General features: G+C 35.1%; 1 protein-coding gene across 1 annotated transcript in view; it reads left to right on the top strand.

Annotated features, from left to right (window-relative positions):
• The window catches only part of TMEM135 (transmembrane protein 135), a 223,463-nt gene that overhangs the window by 193,121 nt on the left and 10,180 nt on the right, over nt 1–20,162 (top strand). Inside the window, exons 7-11 of the mRNA XM_041729721.1 lie at nt 2,257–2,298; nt 10,594–10,740; nt 13,170–13,239; nt 16,748–16,915; nt 20,040–20,103. Of these exons, the coding sequence (XP_041585655.1) occupies nt 2,257–2,298; nt 10,594–10,740; nt 13,170–13,239; nt 16,748–16,915; nt 20,040–20,103 (491 nt within the window). The remainder of the gene's footprint in view (nt 1–2,256; nt 2,299–10,593; nt 10,741–13,169; nt 13,240–16,747; nt 16,916–20,039; nt 20,104–20,162) is intronic.

Below are 20,162 nucleotides of genomic sequence, written 5' to 3' on the forward strand. Positions count from 1 at the left end.
AGTGCTTACACATAGTAGGCAGTCGGTCAGTATTTGTTGAGTAAATCAGTGAGCCTTAATACATGAATGGAGAAAGTAATTTGATTTGCATTATAATAACTGAATCCATTAAATAGTGAGGCACCTTCTAAGGGGATCTTTTCTGTATAAAGCTTTCTGTGCATACCATACTTCTTACATTTAACTCAGATTACGATAGTGTTTCATAGTTAGGCTAAGGCTCAGACAGTATTTTTGGTATAAAGATGCGGGGCGATATTACTATTTTAAAGATTCTTCTTGGGGGAATAATTACTTTTTTGTTCTTTTGACATAGACATCTGACCCTCAATTACATTAACAGACCTTATACACATGAATGGAAAGAAGAATAGCCCCTTTTGAATTCAAGCTAAGACTTTATCAATATGAAGTGCTTCCCACAGGGTTTTGGTGAAAGAACCAAACTTCCATCATAATGAAATTGCAAATTCATTTGTACATGCCCTTTTTTATTTGAAAGCTACTTTTTGATGTTTGGTCTGCAATTAGATTTATTGTTTAAGGTCACAAATATGCAATCATGACTAGACCTAGTTGTCAGAACCCTTTATCTATTCAGCATTGCACAAAGATAAATGGCTATCTTTTAACAATAACATACCAAAGCCAAAATTTGTTCCCATTTGTATATAATTTTTAATCAATCTGCTGCTTTTTGTTTTCCAGTCAATAGATGCCTAGCCTACCCCCCTCACCCCCCACCTACCTAGAAATTGCCAAATTATGGGTTTTAAATTACTGAGAAACACTTTCTTCAGATGGAAAAAGATAAGTTTAAGAAGGTTAATGCTATAATTTTCCCATGCATATTTTTAGCCCAACATATGAATTCTTTTGCCTTTACCCTCATTCTGTGTGGGGTGAATAATTATGTAGTATGTTTGCTAAATTCTGTGATTACATTTCTCGCGGTCTACAGGACCATGAAGTAGATAATTTTGCTTAATTACAATGAATTCTTAAGTGTTTTAAAAGATCTCTGTACACACAAATTAAATTCTTTTCTGAGATTCTATGTGTCCTCCAGTAAAAATGTCTATATTTACACTTGTTAAGATAGGAAATGCATAAAAACATAAGAAATCTGTGTTACCTTTCATACAAAAGGTATACTGAGAGAATTGCCCAATTAGATTTGAGGCTGTACTTTTTCTCCAAGAATGTCCAGTGTCTAAAATTAACATACATTTGAGCATCATTGTATCACCAATCTCTACAGTTTCTCCAAAGGATTCTGATACTAAGTATCCAACAATTCTTTAGTAACTTTATCATACTTGTAAAACAGGCCACTAAGAGTAGCATAGTAATGTCCCCATTTTAAAATCTTGTTTAAAATTTTTTTTTCTTCATTGTCATGCAATTTGAACCTTCCCCCTAACTAAAAGGAATACACTGTTTCAGAAGGAGGTGTAAGAGAAAACCACAGCTGTTAAGTCAGAGGAACTTTTAAAATTTTTTCCTGAACTCTAACTACTCATTATTTTGTGACCTCTTGGTAGTTGCTGCATTTTGGAAGAGCCTCTACCCAGCTATGGAATAGAGAAATACCTACTCATAGAGGTGTGAAATAGTTAAATGAGACAACACATATGAAGTGCCCAAAACAATGCCCAGCAACAGTAAATACCCAATAAAAATTATTTGAACTCCTGCATCTGTACCCCCCTCCCACCCCCACCGACCTCACGCTGTTGCTCATGCTATGTTATCTGTTCTGATTGGACTTACTCAGAAGTTAAAACTCTTGAACTAAACTTGAAGCCTTTTTGTGCCTGCCGACTCTACATTGCTCTGCATTCACTGAATTAATAAGTAAGAAGTCAGGACCTTGAATTGACCTATTCATAATACCCAGCAGGTGTATATGGCCTTTTCTTCTCAACAAATTGCTCCCCCAGGGATTGGGCAAAATGAATATTCTACTCCCAGCCTTCATTTTAAGTCCACATAGAACCTTTTAGAAGATACACTTAAATTTCTCTTTGACCTGGAAATATAAGAGTTGAGCCTTAAATGTTGATTTGACATAGGAAATTTTAATCATCCTGTGTAAGATGGCTTGCTTCATTCTTTGTTGCATTTGTACTGTTCAGTTCACTGTCCTAAAAGAATTTCACGTTTTAAAAACAGTTTCAGAAAAAATTTTAATAGCTACTTAGTATACTACTCCATATCTTAAAGATTGTCACTTTATCATTTTTATTATTTTAGGTGCAAAGATGGTTTGAAAGGATTTACATTCTCTGCTCTTAGGTAAGTAGTATATTTTATTTAATTTTTAAAAAAAGTAATGTCACTTGTACATAATTACAGTAAATGTTTATCAACTCAGTTTTCTAGCTGAAAGTAATGGCAGAAATCACATTTTTATGATATTTTGTTAAAAGAATAATTTATTGGATTTCTTTTCCCTTAAAAATCAGTCAATCAACAACTATTTGGGGGGCCTATTGTAGGTCCCATATCATATCACTGGGTGTTAGGAAAGAATTATAAGAACTCTCTCTTCAAGGAGCATTAGAAAGCCAAAGCTACATATGAACAATTACTGCAAAATTAAGTACTGAATTGTGTAGTACCACATTATAGGCTTCATTAGGACAGGACTCATGTCAGACACATTTTAGATCATAAGCTTCATTAGAGTCACTAGAATCTGCTTTTCACCCTGTACTCCATCTCTTATCATAGTTACTGCCAGATGGTCATAGATACTGCAGGAACATTGGTTAGCAGCACTAGCATTGTATTTATTAGGTCACCAAGATTTTCACATGGATTAGGAAATTTTCACAACAGTTCTGTGAGATGGATATTTTTATGACCATGTGACATGAAGGAGAAATTGAGGCTTAGAAGAATACTTGACTAATTTAATGTCACATAGTGACTTCATATACTTACTTGAAACTTAATGCCTTTCCAGTTTATATCATAAATGTTCCTATTTTATTCTCCTAAGTACATATAGTAGATGCCTAGTGAAGACTAGGTATGTAGTATTTATTATAAGTATAGGAGGGAAAAACTAGGGTAGGCTTCGATACACTAGGAAAAGATTTCATATGACTATCTTATTGGATTATTCTGTGGATCAAATTAGTTAATGCATGAAAAGTGTTTAGAAATGTGCATGGCACTTAGTGCTCAAGAAATGTTGACTGTTATTGTTGCTAGTATTCTTATGGGGATAAGCCTTAAACTGCACTTGAAGGATAGCTTTAGAGAACCAGAAGGGAAAAGGAAGAACCTTCTGGGTAGATGTGAATAATGTTAGCAAAAGCATGAAAATTATAAACATGAAACATGAGATAAAAGTGGGAAAATCAACTTAATTGGTATGACAAATTTGTATTAGGGCCTGTAAAGGTTTTATTTTTAATAATGGTCAGAGCAGGGCAGGAAGACCTAAACAAACAAACAAACAAAAAAGACAAATTTGAACTTGATAAGATTGGCAGTAGAGAGTGACCAAAGAGTTTTGAGCAGAGTAGTTGACATTGTTTCAGAAAGATAAGTCTGACCACAGTATTTGGGACACTGTAAAAGAGAATCAGAAGGAAGAAAGATGAAATGATAAGGACTGAGATTTGGGCAATAGTGGAGGATTAAGAGAAAGAGGCAAAGTTTAGACTTGGCATAGAAGGAAATGAAGACCTACAGACTAATATTTTCCTTCTTCCCTTTCTCCTCCAATTCTTGCTATGAGCCAAGTATTGAAACCTAAGTACCTGGAAAAAAAGGTGTTATTAATAGAAAATCAGGTGGTATTCAAGGAAACTAGCTCACCCCACCCCATGTTGACAATAGATATCACTCACATCCATGTAAAAAAACTAGAAAACAATCCAAAGACAGGCAGAACAAACTCCACAACTAAACGTAGAAAAGAAGCTGCATCTGAGAAGTTAGAAAGGGTAGAAACAGTGATTGCGAGCTGCCCACAGGAGGGAGGGAGCTGCAGATGTAGAGAGGGAAAAGAAACAGTTTCTCATACTGGGGAGCCCAAACTGGAAGACAAATTCCTATCACATCTGGCTTTGAAAACCGGATGGGCTGAATTCCATGAGTTTGTATAACGACCAGGATTTGGAGCCTGGAGCTTAAAAAGTCAGCTGACTCAGTACTGAGCAAGATGGGAGAGTGAGTGATATTTGGGTCCTGCCCTTAAAGAGACAGCAGCCCATGGAGAGGCAACATAGAAATGACAGTTTGCACAGTGCCTGGGACAACCAGGAGGAAGATCTCTTTATACTTATTTCTAGTGTATTGTGGGACTTCTCTGGGAACAAAGGAGCTGACAGGCATCATTTTCCTCCTCTATTGCCCAGAACAAATGCAGGGCCACCTGTGGGAGACACTGCACAGACACTTGCTACCTAACCTTTTAGCAGAGTGCCTTGCACATGCATTCTGCTGGGGACTGGCCCACTCCGAGCCTGCTGACCTCAGTCCTGGGCTCAGGGCACATTTTGCTAATCTCACCCTCAAGACCCTCAAGCCCTCTTGTAGTCTTGCCTCTTTAGATCTTGCAGCTTGTCTCTCACTAACACCACAAAGAGCAAGCAAAGCCCACAACAAGCAGAGTGAGTGAAGATGTCTGGACTGAAAGAAAAAGCAACCCAGACACAACAGCAGGGCACAACACAAACAGGAGATTCTCCTGAAGTACCAGGTTCTGGTGAATATGGGACACTAAACTGCAAGGCACTAGAGAACCTCTTCTTTATAAGCTGCTACTTTCAAGAGCAGTAGGTGTAGCTGATTTTCCTAAACACAGAAACTGACGGAGAGAGATAGACAAAATGAAGAAACAGAGGAATATGTCCCAAATGAAAGAACAGGACAAAATCACAGCAGATTAAGTGAAATAGAAATGAGTATGCTTTATAGAGAATTTAAATTAGTGATCATAAAGATACTCACTGGACTTTCAGAAAAGGGTGGAGGACATCAGTGAAACCCTTGAGAAAGAGATAAAAACATAACAGAGATAAAGAACTCAATAAATGGGGGATCCCTGGGTGGCTCAGCGGTTTAGTGCCTGCCTTTGGCCCAGAGCGTGGTCTTGGAGTCCAGGGATCGAGTCCTGCATTGGGCTCCCTGAATGGAGCCTGCTTCTCCCTCTGCCTGTGTCTCTGCATGTGTCTCTCTCTGTGTCTCTCATGAATAAATAAATAAATCTTAAAAAAAAAAAGAGTTCAATAAATGAAATTAAAAATACGACAGATGCAAAGGAACCTATAAGTGACCTGGAGGATAGCATAATGGAAAGCAATCAAGCTGAATAGGTGAGAGACAAATACTGCATAATGAGAATAGACTTAAAATATTCAGTGACTCCATCCATCATAATAACATTCACATTATAGGAATCTCAGAAGGAGAAGAGAGAGAAAGGGGGGCAGAAAATGTATTTGAAGAAGTAATAGCTGAAAGCTTCTCAAATCTTGGTAGGGAAACAGGGATCCTGATTCAGAGGCACAAAGACTCTCCAACAAACCCCCAGACAATAAGGAGGTCCACACCAAGACACATAGTAATTAAAGTGATAAAAAATAATGATAAAGACTTTTATTTATTTATTCATGAGAGATACAGAGAGAGGCAGAGACACAGGCAGAGAGAAGCAGGCTCCATGCAAGGGGATGATGTGGGACTAGATCCCGGGACCAGGATTATGCCTTGAACCAAAGGCAGATGCTCAACCGCTGAGCCACCCAGGCGTCCCAATAAAGAAATAATTTTAAAGATTGTAAAAGAAAAGACAGTTACATACACAGGAAACCCCATAAGGCTATCAGCTGATTTTTCAGCAGAGACTTTACAGGCCAGAAGGGACTGGTATGATATATTCAGAGTGCTCAAAGGGGAAAATTCTGCAGCCAAGAATTTTCTATCCATCAAGGCTGTCACTTGGAAGAGAAAGAGTTTCCTAGACAAACAAAAGTTAAAAGAATCCATGACCAGCCCTACAAGTAATGCTAAGAGAGACTTTGTAAGAGGAAAACAAAAACCATAAATAAGAGTAAGAAAAAAGCAGGAAGCACACACACCCACAAATAAGTAAATCTATAAAAGTCGGTCAAGAGAAGCACAAAATAAAAGGATGTAAAATATGATACCAAGTATCTGAAATGTGGAGAGGGGAGGAGTAAAGAATGAGTTCAAAGGTAAGTGACCATTGGCTAAACATAGACTGCTATCTGCAGAAGATGTTATAAATAAACCTAATGGTAACCACAAGTCAAAAACAGTAATCGTAAAAATGAAATAATAAGGAATCCAAATATTTTGCTTAAGAAAGCCAACAAATCATGAAAGAAGAGAGCAAGAGAAGAAAGGAACATAGAGTAACTATAAAAATAGGGGCACCTGGGTGACTTAGTGGTTGAGCACCTGCCTTTGGCTCAGGTTGTGAGACCTAGGGGTCCTAGGATCAAGTCCTCATCAGGCTCCCCATGGGGAGCCTGCTCCTGTCTCTGCCTATGTCTCTGCCTCTTTCTCTGTGTCTCTCATGGATGGATGGATGAATGAATGAATGAATCAATCAATCAATAAATAAATAAATAAATCTTAGGAAAAATAATAAGCTTAAGTAACAAAATGGCAATTATTGCATGCATATCAATTAATTACTTTGAATGTAAATGGACTAAATGCTCCAATCAAAGCACATGGTGATGGAATGGATAAAAAAGCAAGATCCATCTATATGCTGCCCACCAGAGACTCATTTTAGACCTAAAGATGCATGAAGACTGAAAGTAAAGGGATGGAGAAACATTTATCATGCAAATGGAAGTGAAAAGAAAGTCTGAGCAGCAACTTATATTGACAAAATACATTTTCATACAAGGACTATAACAAGAGTTAAGGAAGGACACTATATAATCATAAACAGTACAATCAGATAAGAAGGTATAACAATTGTAAATATCCATGAACCAACATGGTTCATAATACATAAAGCAGTTTATAACAAAACATAAAGAAAATAATCAATAGTAATACAGTACTAGTAGGGGAACCTCAACACCTCATTTACATCAATGGATAGATCATCCAAGCAGAAAATCAACAAAGAACCAGTGATTTTGAATGACATATCGGACCAGATGAAGCTAACAGAGTCAAAACACTCCATCTTAAGACAGCAGGATGCACACTGTGTTCAAGTACATGGAACATTCTCCAGAATAGGTCACATATTAAGTCACCAAACAAGTCGCAACAAATTCAGAAAGATTGAAGTCATAAAATTACATATTTTCTGACCACAATGCTATGAAATTGGAAATCAAGCACAAGAAAAAACATGAAAAGCACATAAATACATGGAGGTTACATAACATACTACTAAACAATAAATGGGCTGACCAGGATATCAAAAATGAAAAAAAAAATACATGGAGACAAATGAAAATGCAAACACAGCAGTCCAAAATCTGGGATACAGTCAAAGCTGTTCTAAGAGGGAAGTTTAGCAATATGGGCCTACCTCAAGAAGCAAGAAAAATCCTAAATAAACAACCTGACCTTACAGCTAAAGGAACTAGAAAAAGAACAACAAACAAAACCACAAACCAGGATAAGGTAGTGAATAATAAAGATTAGAGCAGAAATAAAGTAGAAACTGAAAAAACAATAGAACAGGTCAGTGAAACCAAGAGCTAGTTCTTTGAAAAGATCAACAAAATTGATAAACCATTAGCCAGGATTCACAAAAAAGAAAGAGGACTCAAATTAATAAAATTATAAATGAAAGGGGAGAAATAGTAACTGATAGCACAGAAATACAAAAAGATTGTAGGAGAATGTTAATGTATGTGCCAGTAAACAAAAGTCCAGGACCAGATGGCATCACAGGAAAATTCTACCAGACATTTAAAGAAGAGTTAACATCTATTCTTTTTAAACTATTCCAAAGAATAGAAGAAGGAAAACTTCTTAATTCATTCTGTGAAGCCAACATTACCCTGATACCAAAACTAAAGGTGCTACAAAAAGAACTATAAGCCAATATCTCTGGTGAACATAGATGCCAAAATTCTCAACAAAATATTAGCAAACTGAACCCAATGATACATTAAAAAATCATTCACCAGAATCAAGTGGAATTTATTCCTGGGGTGGAAGGGTGGTTCAGTATTCACAAGGTAATCAATGTGATTCATCATATCATTAAAAGAAGGAATAAAAACTACATGATCATTTCAATGTAAAATGCAGAAAAAGCATTTTACAATATAGAGCATCCATTTATGATAAAAATCCTCAATAAGATAGAATTAGAGGGAACACCACAACATAATAAAGGCCATAAAAAAAATCAACACCTAATATAATACTCAGTGATGAAGAATGGAAAACATTTCCCCTAAGATCAGGAACAAGACAGGGATGTCCATTCTCGCCATTCATATTTAACATTAGTACTGAAAGTCCTAGCTACAGTGATCAGAAAAGAGGAAAGAAGAAAAGGCATCCAAGTTGGTAAGAAAGAAGTAAAGCTTTCTCTATTTGCAGATGACATGATACTATATGTAGAAAACCTTAAAGACTTCACCCAAAAAACTGCTGCTACAACTGATAAAGGAACTCAGTAAGATTGCAGGATACCAAATCAACATATAGAAAATCACAGTATTTTTATATACTAATAATGAAGCAAAAGAAAGAGAAATTTAAAAAGCAGTCTCAATTGCATCAAAAATAATAAAATGGGAGTAAACTTAATCAAGGAGGTAAAAGACTGAAAAGCTATAAAATATTGTTAAAAGATGTTGAAGATGATGCAAACAAGGGGAAGATAATCTGTGCTCATGGATTGGAAGAACAAATATTGTAAAAGTGTCCTTCCCAGAGCAATCTACAGATGTAATGTATTCCCTATCAAAATGCCAACATTTCCACAGAACTAGAACAAATAATCTGAAAATTTTTCTGGAACCACAAAAGTCCCTGAATAGCTAAAGCAGTTTTGAAAAAGAAAAGCAAAGGGTCCCCTGGGTGGCTCAGTTGGTTAAGCTCAGTCAGGTTAAGACCTGACCTTTGGCTCAGGTCATGATCCCAGGGTTCTGGGACGCCTCCCCCCTCATCAAGCTTCCTGCTCAGCAAGGAGCCTGCTTCTCTCTCTCCCTCTGTCTGTTGCTCCCCCTGCTTGTGTACGCAGGCTGTCTCTGTCAGATAAATAAATGTTTAAAAGAAAGAAAGAAAGAGAGAGAGAGAGAGAGAGAGAGAGAGAGAGAGAGAAAGAAAGAAAGAAAGAAAGAAAAGAAAAGAAAAGAAGAGAAGAGAAGAGAAGAGTTGGAGGTGTCATAATTCCAAACAAAGCTCTAATAATACGTAGGCTCTCTCTGTCAGATAAAGAAAGAAAGAAAGAAAGAAAAAAGAAAGAAAGAAAGAAAGAAAGAAAGAAAGAAAAAAGAAAGAGAGAGAAAGAGAGAAAGAAAAGAAAAGAAAAGAAAAGAAAAGAAAAAAGAAAAGCAGAGTTGGAAGTGTCATAATTCCAAACAAATCTCTAATAATCAAAACAGTATGGTATTGGCACAAAAATAGGTACATAGATCAGTGCAACAGAATAGAAAACCAGAAGTAAACTTTACACAATTATATGGTCAGTTAATCTTTGACAAAGCAGGAAAGAATATCCTGCTTTTTGTGGGAGTGCAAACTAGTGCAGCTATCCTGGAAAAGAGTATATAGGAGATTCCCCAGAAAGTTGAAAATGGAACTATTCTACAGTCTAGTAATCACAGTACTGGCTATTCACCATATTCACAAAAAATATGGAAACATTAATTCAAAGAGATACATGTACCCTTATGTTTATTCCACATTATTTACAATAGCTAAATTATGGAAACATCCCAAGTGTTCATCAAGAGATGAATGGATAAATGGATGTGGTGTGTGTGTGTGTGTGTGTGTGTGGAGTGTAATGGAATATTATTGAGCCACAAAAAAGAATGAATCTTGCCATTGCAACAACATGGATGGAGCTAGCCAGAGAAAGACAAATACCACATTATTTTACTCATATGTGTAATTTAGGAAACAAAACAAATGAGCAAAGGGGGAAAAAAAGAGAAAGACAAACCAAGAAACAGATTCTTAACTATAGTGAACACACTGATGGTTACTACAGGGTAGATGGGTGGGGGATGGATGAAATAGGTGAAGGGGATTAATAGTACACATATCTTCATAAACACTAAATAATATATGAAATTGTTGAATCAGTGTGTTGTACTCCTGAAACTAATATAACATTGTATGTTAACTATGCTGGAATTAAGATAGAAAACTTAATAGAAGAATTTGCATTATTAAAGAAATGGCTGTCAACATTTTCTAAGTATTCATATTTTAAGAGCCTGTTATTTATAAAGCATAAGATCTTATGTAAATTTTGAAAAATATTATTTCAAATGATAAATACTCTCCAAAATGTATTTGTGTATCAACAGAATCAGGGTTTTTTTTTCCTTATTGTCTTGTCTTTTTTTAAGGTGAAAATGCCTCACATTGTACTCTTTTCTTTAGATTTATTGTAGGGAAGGAAGAAATTCCCACACATTCTTATTCACCAGAAGCAGCATATGCAAAAGTGGAACAAAAAACAGAGAAACATGAAGAAAAGCCAAGAAGAATGAATATAATTGCTCTAATCAGGAAACTTGTGGATTCAGTGTAAGTTTTTTATCTTAATATTTAACATTGTCACGGTTTTATATGATGTTTTATATATATATATATATTTTTTTTTTTTTACATCAGAAACAGTGCATAGAGGTGTATAAAAGACAGAGAATGGGCAAGTCAATGTTAATCTATTATTTTTGTCTGGGCTATAGACCATCTCTGCCTTTAAAATAGATTTGTATGAATATGTAATAATTTTCTATGTCAAACCTAGGCACAGTTGCAGGTGGCTAGAGTGGGGAACTTTAGGAAATAGGTTGCTAATCAAATATGCCAAGTGTGGAAAGGAGAAAGAAAACTTCTGGGACATATTCAAGAAGATACAGGAATAATAAGGAGTAAGCTTTACATTTAAGAGTAAGAGTAGAAACATTTGTCTCTTTTAAGAGTAGAAATTTTCAGGGCTTTGGAAATGGAATAAAATATCTTTATTTGTATATTATACAAAAAAGTCTGAATTTCTTATAAATAATATTTTTATTTGAGTATAGATATTTTAAGAACATTAATGATTTAAAATTAGAACATCAGTTAGTAAAAATAATCTTGGTAATGATATTTTAGAGAGTGTTGAGTGAATAGCCAATATATAAAGTTAGGGATCAGTTGTGGGAAGATGAGTCTTAGACTCTCATTTCACCCCTGCTGGCTTTGTGACTTTGGGCAAGTGATTTAACCACCTTGGATTCTGAAGGTCCTATGTACAGAGAGATACACACACACACATTTATATACACACCCAGACACACACACACACACACACACACACACCACCTCTTCTTTATCCATTCATCGATGGACGCTTGGACTGCTTCCATAATTTGGCTGTTGTAAATAACATTGCAGTCAACATGGAGGTGCATATATCCCTTTGAATTAGTGTTTTATAATTTTTGGGTAAATACCCACTAGTGTGATTACTAATAAACTTCTTAAGTTCGAAAATAGTTATGGATCACCTGAGTGGAGAAAAGAGGCAGGGAATCCCTGTTCGTGGAAATCATATCACCAAGAATCGGGGGAATGCAGAGAATGTATTATGTGGGTGAATGATGCCTTGGGTATCAGAACTAATCAGGTCATGCATGGCAGAACTTGTCCAACTGGCCACAGTGAGTCCACTGCTATGAAGGCAGATGCAGGGTAATACATCAGCAGAGCAGATAAGACAGGAAATGGGTAGTCTAGGATTTGAGAAATTTTAATAACAGACTAAGGGAAGATTAAATGACAGTATAGCTGATACCAGTACTTGACTTCACTAGCAAAGATAGTCTAACGATTTCTGTGTAGTTCCAGTAGCACTGGCTGAGGAATGTCTTTGAAGAGGACACTTAAAGTATGAAGAGTGATGGTTTACATACAGCCACCCTTCTCTGATTTACCTCTTTGAGGCCCCAGCTTTAACCACTCAACTTCACATGGCCAGATATGCCCCATTGATGACATAAGTAGAAACTACTGCTGTCACCCTGTCTGTGAAAGGCTGCCTGTATACTCCAGCTGTGCTGAAGAATTGGATTTCCGAAAGGGTTTTGCTAATCAGTGTGCAAATGCAATTATAGAGATTTGGAGCCAGAATATCACTCTATGACTTATTATTACAAATGAGAAAGTTAATCTGTTCCAGCCATGAAGATAATTAATGAACTGCAGTCTGCAAGAGTTATAAAGACAACTCATTTTGGAACATGAATGCTTCAAAGAGAAAGGGGGAGAGCTAGACCCATTTAGATATTTTACTTACTTTTTTATGCCTCAAGTGAATCTGTAGTCCTGGAGTCAACATACGAAATAATTAAAAATCCGTATGTCTTGAACAGTAGTCCCCCCGGCAGAATCATTTACTAAACACTAGAGGACCAAGTGGTTTGCATTTCAAACACAAATAACCTACTTTTGAATTCCCGCATGATCTATTACTATATTTATTTTAAAAACTAAATTTTGAATTTTAATACTATATCATGTTTCTTTTCCAGATGTTTTCTCTCAAATATAATTAAGTATAAATTCCTGTAACCTGAGCACTTTCTCATTATGATTGTTGCTCAAGTACTGACTTCCTGGATGATTTATGTCCTTTATATTCTACAGTAAGCAACTTAAAGCTTCTAGAAGATTTGGCAGAGTATAGAGATAATATATACATATTTTTCATATTTAGTCACAAATATTTACCAATGTTTTTTTTCTGTTCCACATTTAAGTATTTTGACTGCAGTCATATATTTTATGCCGTGTCAAATGGTGAACTAAAAAGAAAACAAATGTTATTTTTGCTTTTTTATGTCCCAAAAAATCAAAAGATGCACATATTTAGAAACAAGTAGGTAATGTTTTCTCCTTTTTTGGTTAGAGAACTTTAAGCACATCTACGTACACGCGCATCATTTATTATTTTTGTTTTATTTCAGATGTAAGCACGGACCAAGGCATAGATGTTGCAAACACTATGAAGATAATTGCATCTCTTATTGTATTAAAGTAAGTATATAAAAGTATCACTATTAGCTCTGGGGATATGTATAAAAATAATTTTTTAAAAAAATTATTTATTTGAGAGAGAGAGAGAAAGCAACAAGGGGCAGAGGGGCAAAAGAGAGGGAAAGTAGACTCCCCGCTGGGTACAGAGCCAGATGCTGGGCTCAATCTCAGGACCTGAGATCATGACCTTAGTCAAAGTCAGACATCCACCAGCTGAGCTACCCAGGTACCCCATATAGAATCTTTTTAATTAAAACATGGTTTCAAAGTAGATGGAAAAATGGATAATAATTGCTATCATTCTTTGCGTTTGACTTGAAGAATAAGAAATTTGTGAAAAATAGGTGACAATTTATCTTTTAGTATTCATTTACCAGATCCTTGGTTAAATAATTTTAAAATTCGCTTATTTCAAGATTAGTGTAAAACTTTCAAAGTGGAAGAGAAGGTTAAAGAACAGCAAAGAAAGACAGAAAAATAGTTACTAAAATTTGCACTTCATACCATATTTTCATTAGAATACATTTTGGGGACACCTGAGTAGCTCAGTGGTTGGGCACCTGCCTTTAGCTCAGGTTGTGATCCTGGAATTCTGGGATCGAGTTCCACATTGGGCTCCCTGCAGGAGGCTTGCTTCTCCCTCGCCTGTCTCTGCCTCTCTCTCTCTCTCTCTGACTCTCATGAATAAATAAATAAAGTCTTTAAAAAAAAAAAAAAGAATACATTCTAGAACAAGGCCCCTGGAGTATACTGTGTATGAGTGAATCAGCAGTATCACACATATGCTGTGCATAATCTGGTACGGTGGCATTTGGTGTTGGACTTGCAAAGCTGTTACATTTTTTAAGGCATGGAGATAACTGGAGCATGTCCACAGTTGCTCTACAGTAAGGAAGTCAGCTCTGCCCGCTGGCATAAATTCCTCACTCCCTAATATGTTAGTGTGCCAGTGTGTCTCTCCTCGCCCTTCCCCATCCTGTGCCTGTCATCCCCCATCCTCCATCACCACCCAGTCTGGGAAGGAAGTTATTTTCGTTGCAGATAGTCTGCCACAAGTGTGGCCACCTGCTACAAGTTCTTTAACAACCCTGATCTTCAAGAAATTTATGTTCTTTCTCATCATACCTAGTTCCCACTCAGTTGATACCGAGCAGTTGCATAGCACCCTAAAAGACTGCCTTCCGGCACCCACTCTGGAAGGGAGGGATTGTATCACATTAGTGCTTAAGAGTGTGAATGCCTGTGGTCTGATGTTGCTGCTGGCATGTGCCCAAGCCAACACTACCCTTAGGGTCCCTGAAGATATGACTGGAGGTTAAATCGTTAGAGGATTTTTTCAGTTGTGTGGTGATGCACTCCTCCCAAGTCTGATTTCCTGCCCCACTTGAATGTCGGGCGTGGAGGTGTGGGGGAAGCAGTGTTGCTGGCAGCCTCAGGCTGTGCCAGCTCCCAGACAGGAGTTGATTTCCTCCAACTGGACATAATTCTAATTTAAGGGGTAACTTCAAGGAGGGAGCTAGGAAAAATACTCTGGTTAAGTCAGAGGTATTTGAGAAAGTTTGGGAAGAGGGGAAGTGATATTAAAAAAATATACCTATGTGAGAAAGTTGGGAGGGAATTACCGAGGAAGGAAGACATTGTTTCAAATGTGTACCAGTCCTATATACCTGGCAATTTATCTATAAATTGGAATATTGTCCATGAATGTAAAATTATTTGGAGACCTGGAAGTGAAGAATTTACACTACATATAGAGTAAAATATTTTTGCCAGTGCACCTCATTATTCTATCAGCTCAGTTATACCATAGTTAAATCATATCCCTGAGTAAATATTCATGTGAATTAGCCTTCTCCTCAACTCAGTATGCTCCATTCATACATTTTGTTGGTGCCTCATAACTGCCAGTCTCTGTTTTGTTTTTGTGCTTTCTGTTGAAGCAATCTGAAATGCTTCCTTCATGCAAGCTCCTTCTCTTTTCTGTTTAAGTGTCACATCCTCTGTCACCTTCCCTTACCATCCAATTTAATACAGGTTGCCTGTTAATTTCCCTCCTAGAGTCTTAATCATTTCCTGCACAACACTCAATGTAACCTGTAATTATTTTATTTATTAATTTATTTGCTCTTTCTCTAATGAGCATGAAGCTCCATGAAGGCAAGAACATTGTGTCCTCTCCACCACTTTCTCCCCAGTTGGCACATAAGAGGCCTTCAGTGTATATTTTCTGAATACATGAAAGGGTGAATGGATGGAAGGATGAATAGATCTCCTGAAAATAGCATGGAGAGATTGAACATGAGTGTGATCTTTGAATCCTTAGCTGAATATTGTTAAGATTATTAATGGCAAGATAAACTGTGAACACTTCATACATTAAACGTATACTAGGCACTTTCAGTTAAGAAAATGCATGGTAATTTATGCTACTTGGTCAGACAATTTAATTTTCATGTTTTAGCCAAGTATTAGATAGTTTCAGGTAAATTAACAAATGTTTCTTCGTAGTAATTCAGTTTTTTTCTAATAAAGAAGGCTGCTATCTGGAAGATACAAACCTGACCTTTGGAACTTAGCAGGAATGTAGACATTTTTCCATCCCAGTAGTGGTGAGAGAGGAGGAGAATGGGAGACCAGTATTATAGTGTATTGGTTGAATCCCATAAAATACTGTTCTTTTATATAACATTTGCTTTTATGCTAATTGGAATTTTTCAGTCTCTCAGTGTGAAGTGACGTTTAAATTTCATTGCCTTAAGTACTGAAATGAAATTGATCAATACTTGTCTTCCTCTCTGTTCCCTTTTGCACTATAAATAGTTGCAGATAATACAAAAATATGTTGGCAGCAAATATGACTTTGTAGTGGATTTGTTTTTTCAAGTTTTGTTTAGTATATCTTAAGGCTACCATTTCTTAGAGATGTTTTAGCCTGGCACAGTTGAGCATAGAAATAAAAACCTAGGTATAATGATTTTTTTTTTTTAACCGGGAGAATTATTTTAACCCATTTAAAAAGTTGATACCAAAGGTCTAAAAATAAAATTATTTTCTTCTGTCAGAAGAATTCCTACTTATTAAGTAGAGTTCTCTGTTAAAATTTCTAAGCAATAATTGGTTTTATTAACTGCTTTTTTGGAATTTTAGCACTTTTGTTCCCAAAATTCAGTTGCAGTTTAGGAATTATAAATCCTATTTTAACAATATTAACAAGATGTCAAGAACTGAAATTTTGATGCACAGACAAGCTTGGCCAGTGCTTGTGAGACTTTCAAAGTTTTGGAAATCAAAGAAAGTATAGTCACTGAAAAAATTTATCCTTATTTTAAGGTAATTGTTTTAAAATTGAGGTCTTTAAGACTTAATTTTGAAAATACTTTGATATATACTTGTGTGATTTATTTACTTATTTATTTTGAGTTCTGTTTGGATTCTGCTATAGTAAAATTCATATCTTTTGAACTTAGAAATTTGTATGTAAATTAAAATCTATCCCAATGTTTTCTAGGGTTTCATCAGAATGTTCAGTGTGGGATACTTGATCCAGTGTTGTCTCCGAATTCCCTCTGCTTTCAGGCATCTGTTTACACAGCCATCCCGGCTATTTTCTCTTTTCTACAATAAAGAAAACTTCCAGCTTGGAGCTTTTCTGGGCTCTTTTGTTAGTATATACAAGGTAAGGCTTTCAGAAGAGGAAAGAAAAATGGGAAATAAATAACATGGCTCCTATCAGAATGAGATATGACCTTTACCCATCTGTCATTTTTTTTCTTTCTATTGTATTCATAAATATCTTAACATCTCCAAATACACACAGTATATTGGGAATTGAGGAAAAGAGAAAGGAAAAGAGAAATTTCTTCTTTTAAAAATGTTACTTAATGTCCTTGAAAATGTAGACATATTTGCATTTATACATAATACTAAAAATTCTCAAAGACTTACAATTTTTTGGTCAATAATTGAAGATACTGAAAAAATACAAACTTTTTACTATTTCCAACAGCAAAAGTGATATTAATATATATGGTCTATTTGTATTTCTTAATCATACTTACTGTCTGGTTATTAGTTTAAACATATTTCAGACGCTTCCAGCTGATATCAGCACTCGGATAGAACCAGTGAAGATTTCCTTTTGTAACTTATATAAGCAATGACTTAGTATCCCTCTTAGACCTACTCAGTATTCTTACTGCATTCTCTCAAAAAACTGTAGTGAACATTCTTCTACCCCTGTCTGCATGTTCCTGTAAACATAACCTACACATGTATAAGCTTACACCTAAGCGCATATGTAGGGATCATCCATGAAGTAGTACTCTGAAATTTTAAGTAGTGATGTTTGTGTAATAGGAATCACTCAAATATAAATCATATTACTGACATTTTATTAACTATCAGAAATTTACATTCTAAATCTAAATGTAGATTCCAGATGGTAAAATGTGTTAATTAAGGGTAATTGTACACACGCACACACACACACATATACACTTTGTTCTCAAACTAAAAAAATAAAAATTAATACTGGGAAACTTGATTTTTGGAGTCAATTTGGATAAGATGGTTATGTATCATTTTATGTAAAAGTTTACTTATAAAAGGTAGATATGGGGGAAGTATTTTGAAATGGGCAGGAGAATAGAAGCAACAAATGATAAACTACAGTTAATTACTTGTTAGAAATATTAGTAATATTGAAAGTATTTTCAATGTTGTTTGACTAGGAAACATTACTAATGTTTTTGAACACATAAGAGCTAATAGGACAGAACTTTGGCAATTATATGTTTATATTCATATTCTTTTTTGTTTCTCATGTCATAGAGTTTGTATTTATTCTTAACGTAAATTCTTGAGTGTAACACTCAAGGAGTTACATGTTGATTATCTTCAACATTTTTATCCCAGGTTGGTTATTCTCCACCATCTAGCATATCTCAGAGCATGTTTTTATTTGTATGCTTTAATTTCTGTTACTATTTAATTGTTCAGTTAATACAAACTAGTGGCATTAAACTACAGAAAAATACACCTAGGTCAGAAAATGTCTTATAAAAAATAATAATACAATGTATTCCAAAGCCACATGCAATTTAAAATTGTCAGTGCTGTTAGCATATTTTTGAGAATGTAATTGAGAAAAGGACAGGGAAACAATCCATATTTCTTCTGTGTCTTCTTAGTGAACTTTTTTCATTTTGTAATGTTCCTCTTTATTCCTGGTAACATTCTTGCTCCAGAGTCTGCAGTGCCTGATATTAATACAGCTAGTCCAGTTTTCTTTTGATTATATTTGATATATAGTCTTTCTATTCTTTTGCTTTAATCTTTCCATGTCTTCAGTTTATTTATTTTTTTAATTTTTTTTCCATGTCTTCAGTTTAGAGGTAGATGATAGATGTAGATAGTTCTTCCTTTTAGATAGATGTAGTTGGTTCTTCCTTTTAATCTAGTTGGATAATCTCTATTAATTGGTATGTTTAGACTATTTACATTTAATATACTTTTTGATATGGTTTAGTTTAAATCTCTCTTCTTGCTAGTTTTGTATTTAACCCACTTTTTTTTCCCTTTTTCTATCTCCTAGATTTTTTTATTTCTTATATTTTACTTTTATTAATTTTTAATTTGTTTTGTATTCTTCACTATTGGCTTACTATTTATACCTCTTTTTAAATTTAGTGAATGCCTTAGCATTTAGAGTAAACATTTAAAATTCATTAGTTTTTTTCAAATATTATACCACCTCATGCATAGTGTAAGAATCTTACAACACTAAAAAAAAAAAAGGAAAAAAAAAAAAGAATCTTACAACACTGTACTTCAGATTCCTCCTTCTCATCCTTTGTGGTATATACATTTATCTTTTCATGTGTTGTAAACCCCACAATACATTGTTACCATTTTTGTTTTAGACCAGGAATCTGAAAATGTTTTCTGTAAAGGACTAGGTGATAACTGTTTTAAGCTTTGTGGACAATATGGTTGGTCTCTGTCACAACTGCTCAGCTCTGTGGTTGTAGTGTGAAAGCAACTATAGGCAATATATAGATAAAGGAGCTATATTCTAGTAAAACTGTATTATACTTTAATTACAATATGATAGGATTTTTACATGTCACAGAATCTTTTTCTTTTATTTATTTCATCCATCGAGAAGTATCAAAATATTCTTAGCTCATGAACCATATAAAAACAGGTGCCAGGGCAGATTTGGCTAGTGGGCCATAATTTTCTGACACTGCTTTAGACAGTTAATTTATTTTTATTGAAATAACATTAAAAAATGTCTTCTAAATTTATCTTCATTTTGGAGCTCATTTCTTTTTACAGATCTAAACTGGCATTATATTCATTCTGCCTTCAGAACTACCTTCTAACATTTTTGGTAATGTAGGTCTGTAAGGTGATGAATCTTCTTGGTGTTTATCCACCGGAGAAAGCCTTTATTTCATCTTCATATTGAAAATATCTTCTCTGAGCTATAGAATTCTTTTCTCCTTGTTAGAGTGGGAGTGACTACATCGAAGCAAAGTAGAATTTATGCTTTCATTATGAAAAACCATGACAATAAAAATGTTATGTATAATTTCTTAGTAGAGTCTGTCCAGAACTCTGAATAACTTTATAGCAGGTTATTGTTGATAATTTTTCCAATCATATATTTAGTTTGATTTAGAGAAGATTACCAGTTTGCCTCCACAGTCAGCTAGTGACTCACTCATTATAGATGTTACATGCATCTTGTCTAGAAATGAAACAACTGAAGTCATTGCATTTTCTTCTTGATACAGGGTACTAGTTGCTTCCTACGCTGGGTCAGAAACCTGGATGATGAACTGCATGCTATTATAGCTGGTAAAGCAATGATAAATTAAAATTATTATTGTATCAATCAGTAGTAGGGATGATGCAGA

This window comes from Vulpes lagopus, chromosome 15, assembly GCF_018345385.1.
Source record: "Vulpes lagopus strain Blue_001 chromosome 15, ASM1834538v1, whole genome shotgun sequence".
In the NCBI taxonomy this organism is placed as follows: domain Eukaryota; kingdom Metazoa; phylum Chordata; class Mammalia; order Carnivora; family Canidae; genus Vulpes; species Vulpes lagopus.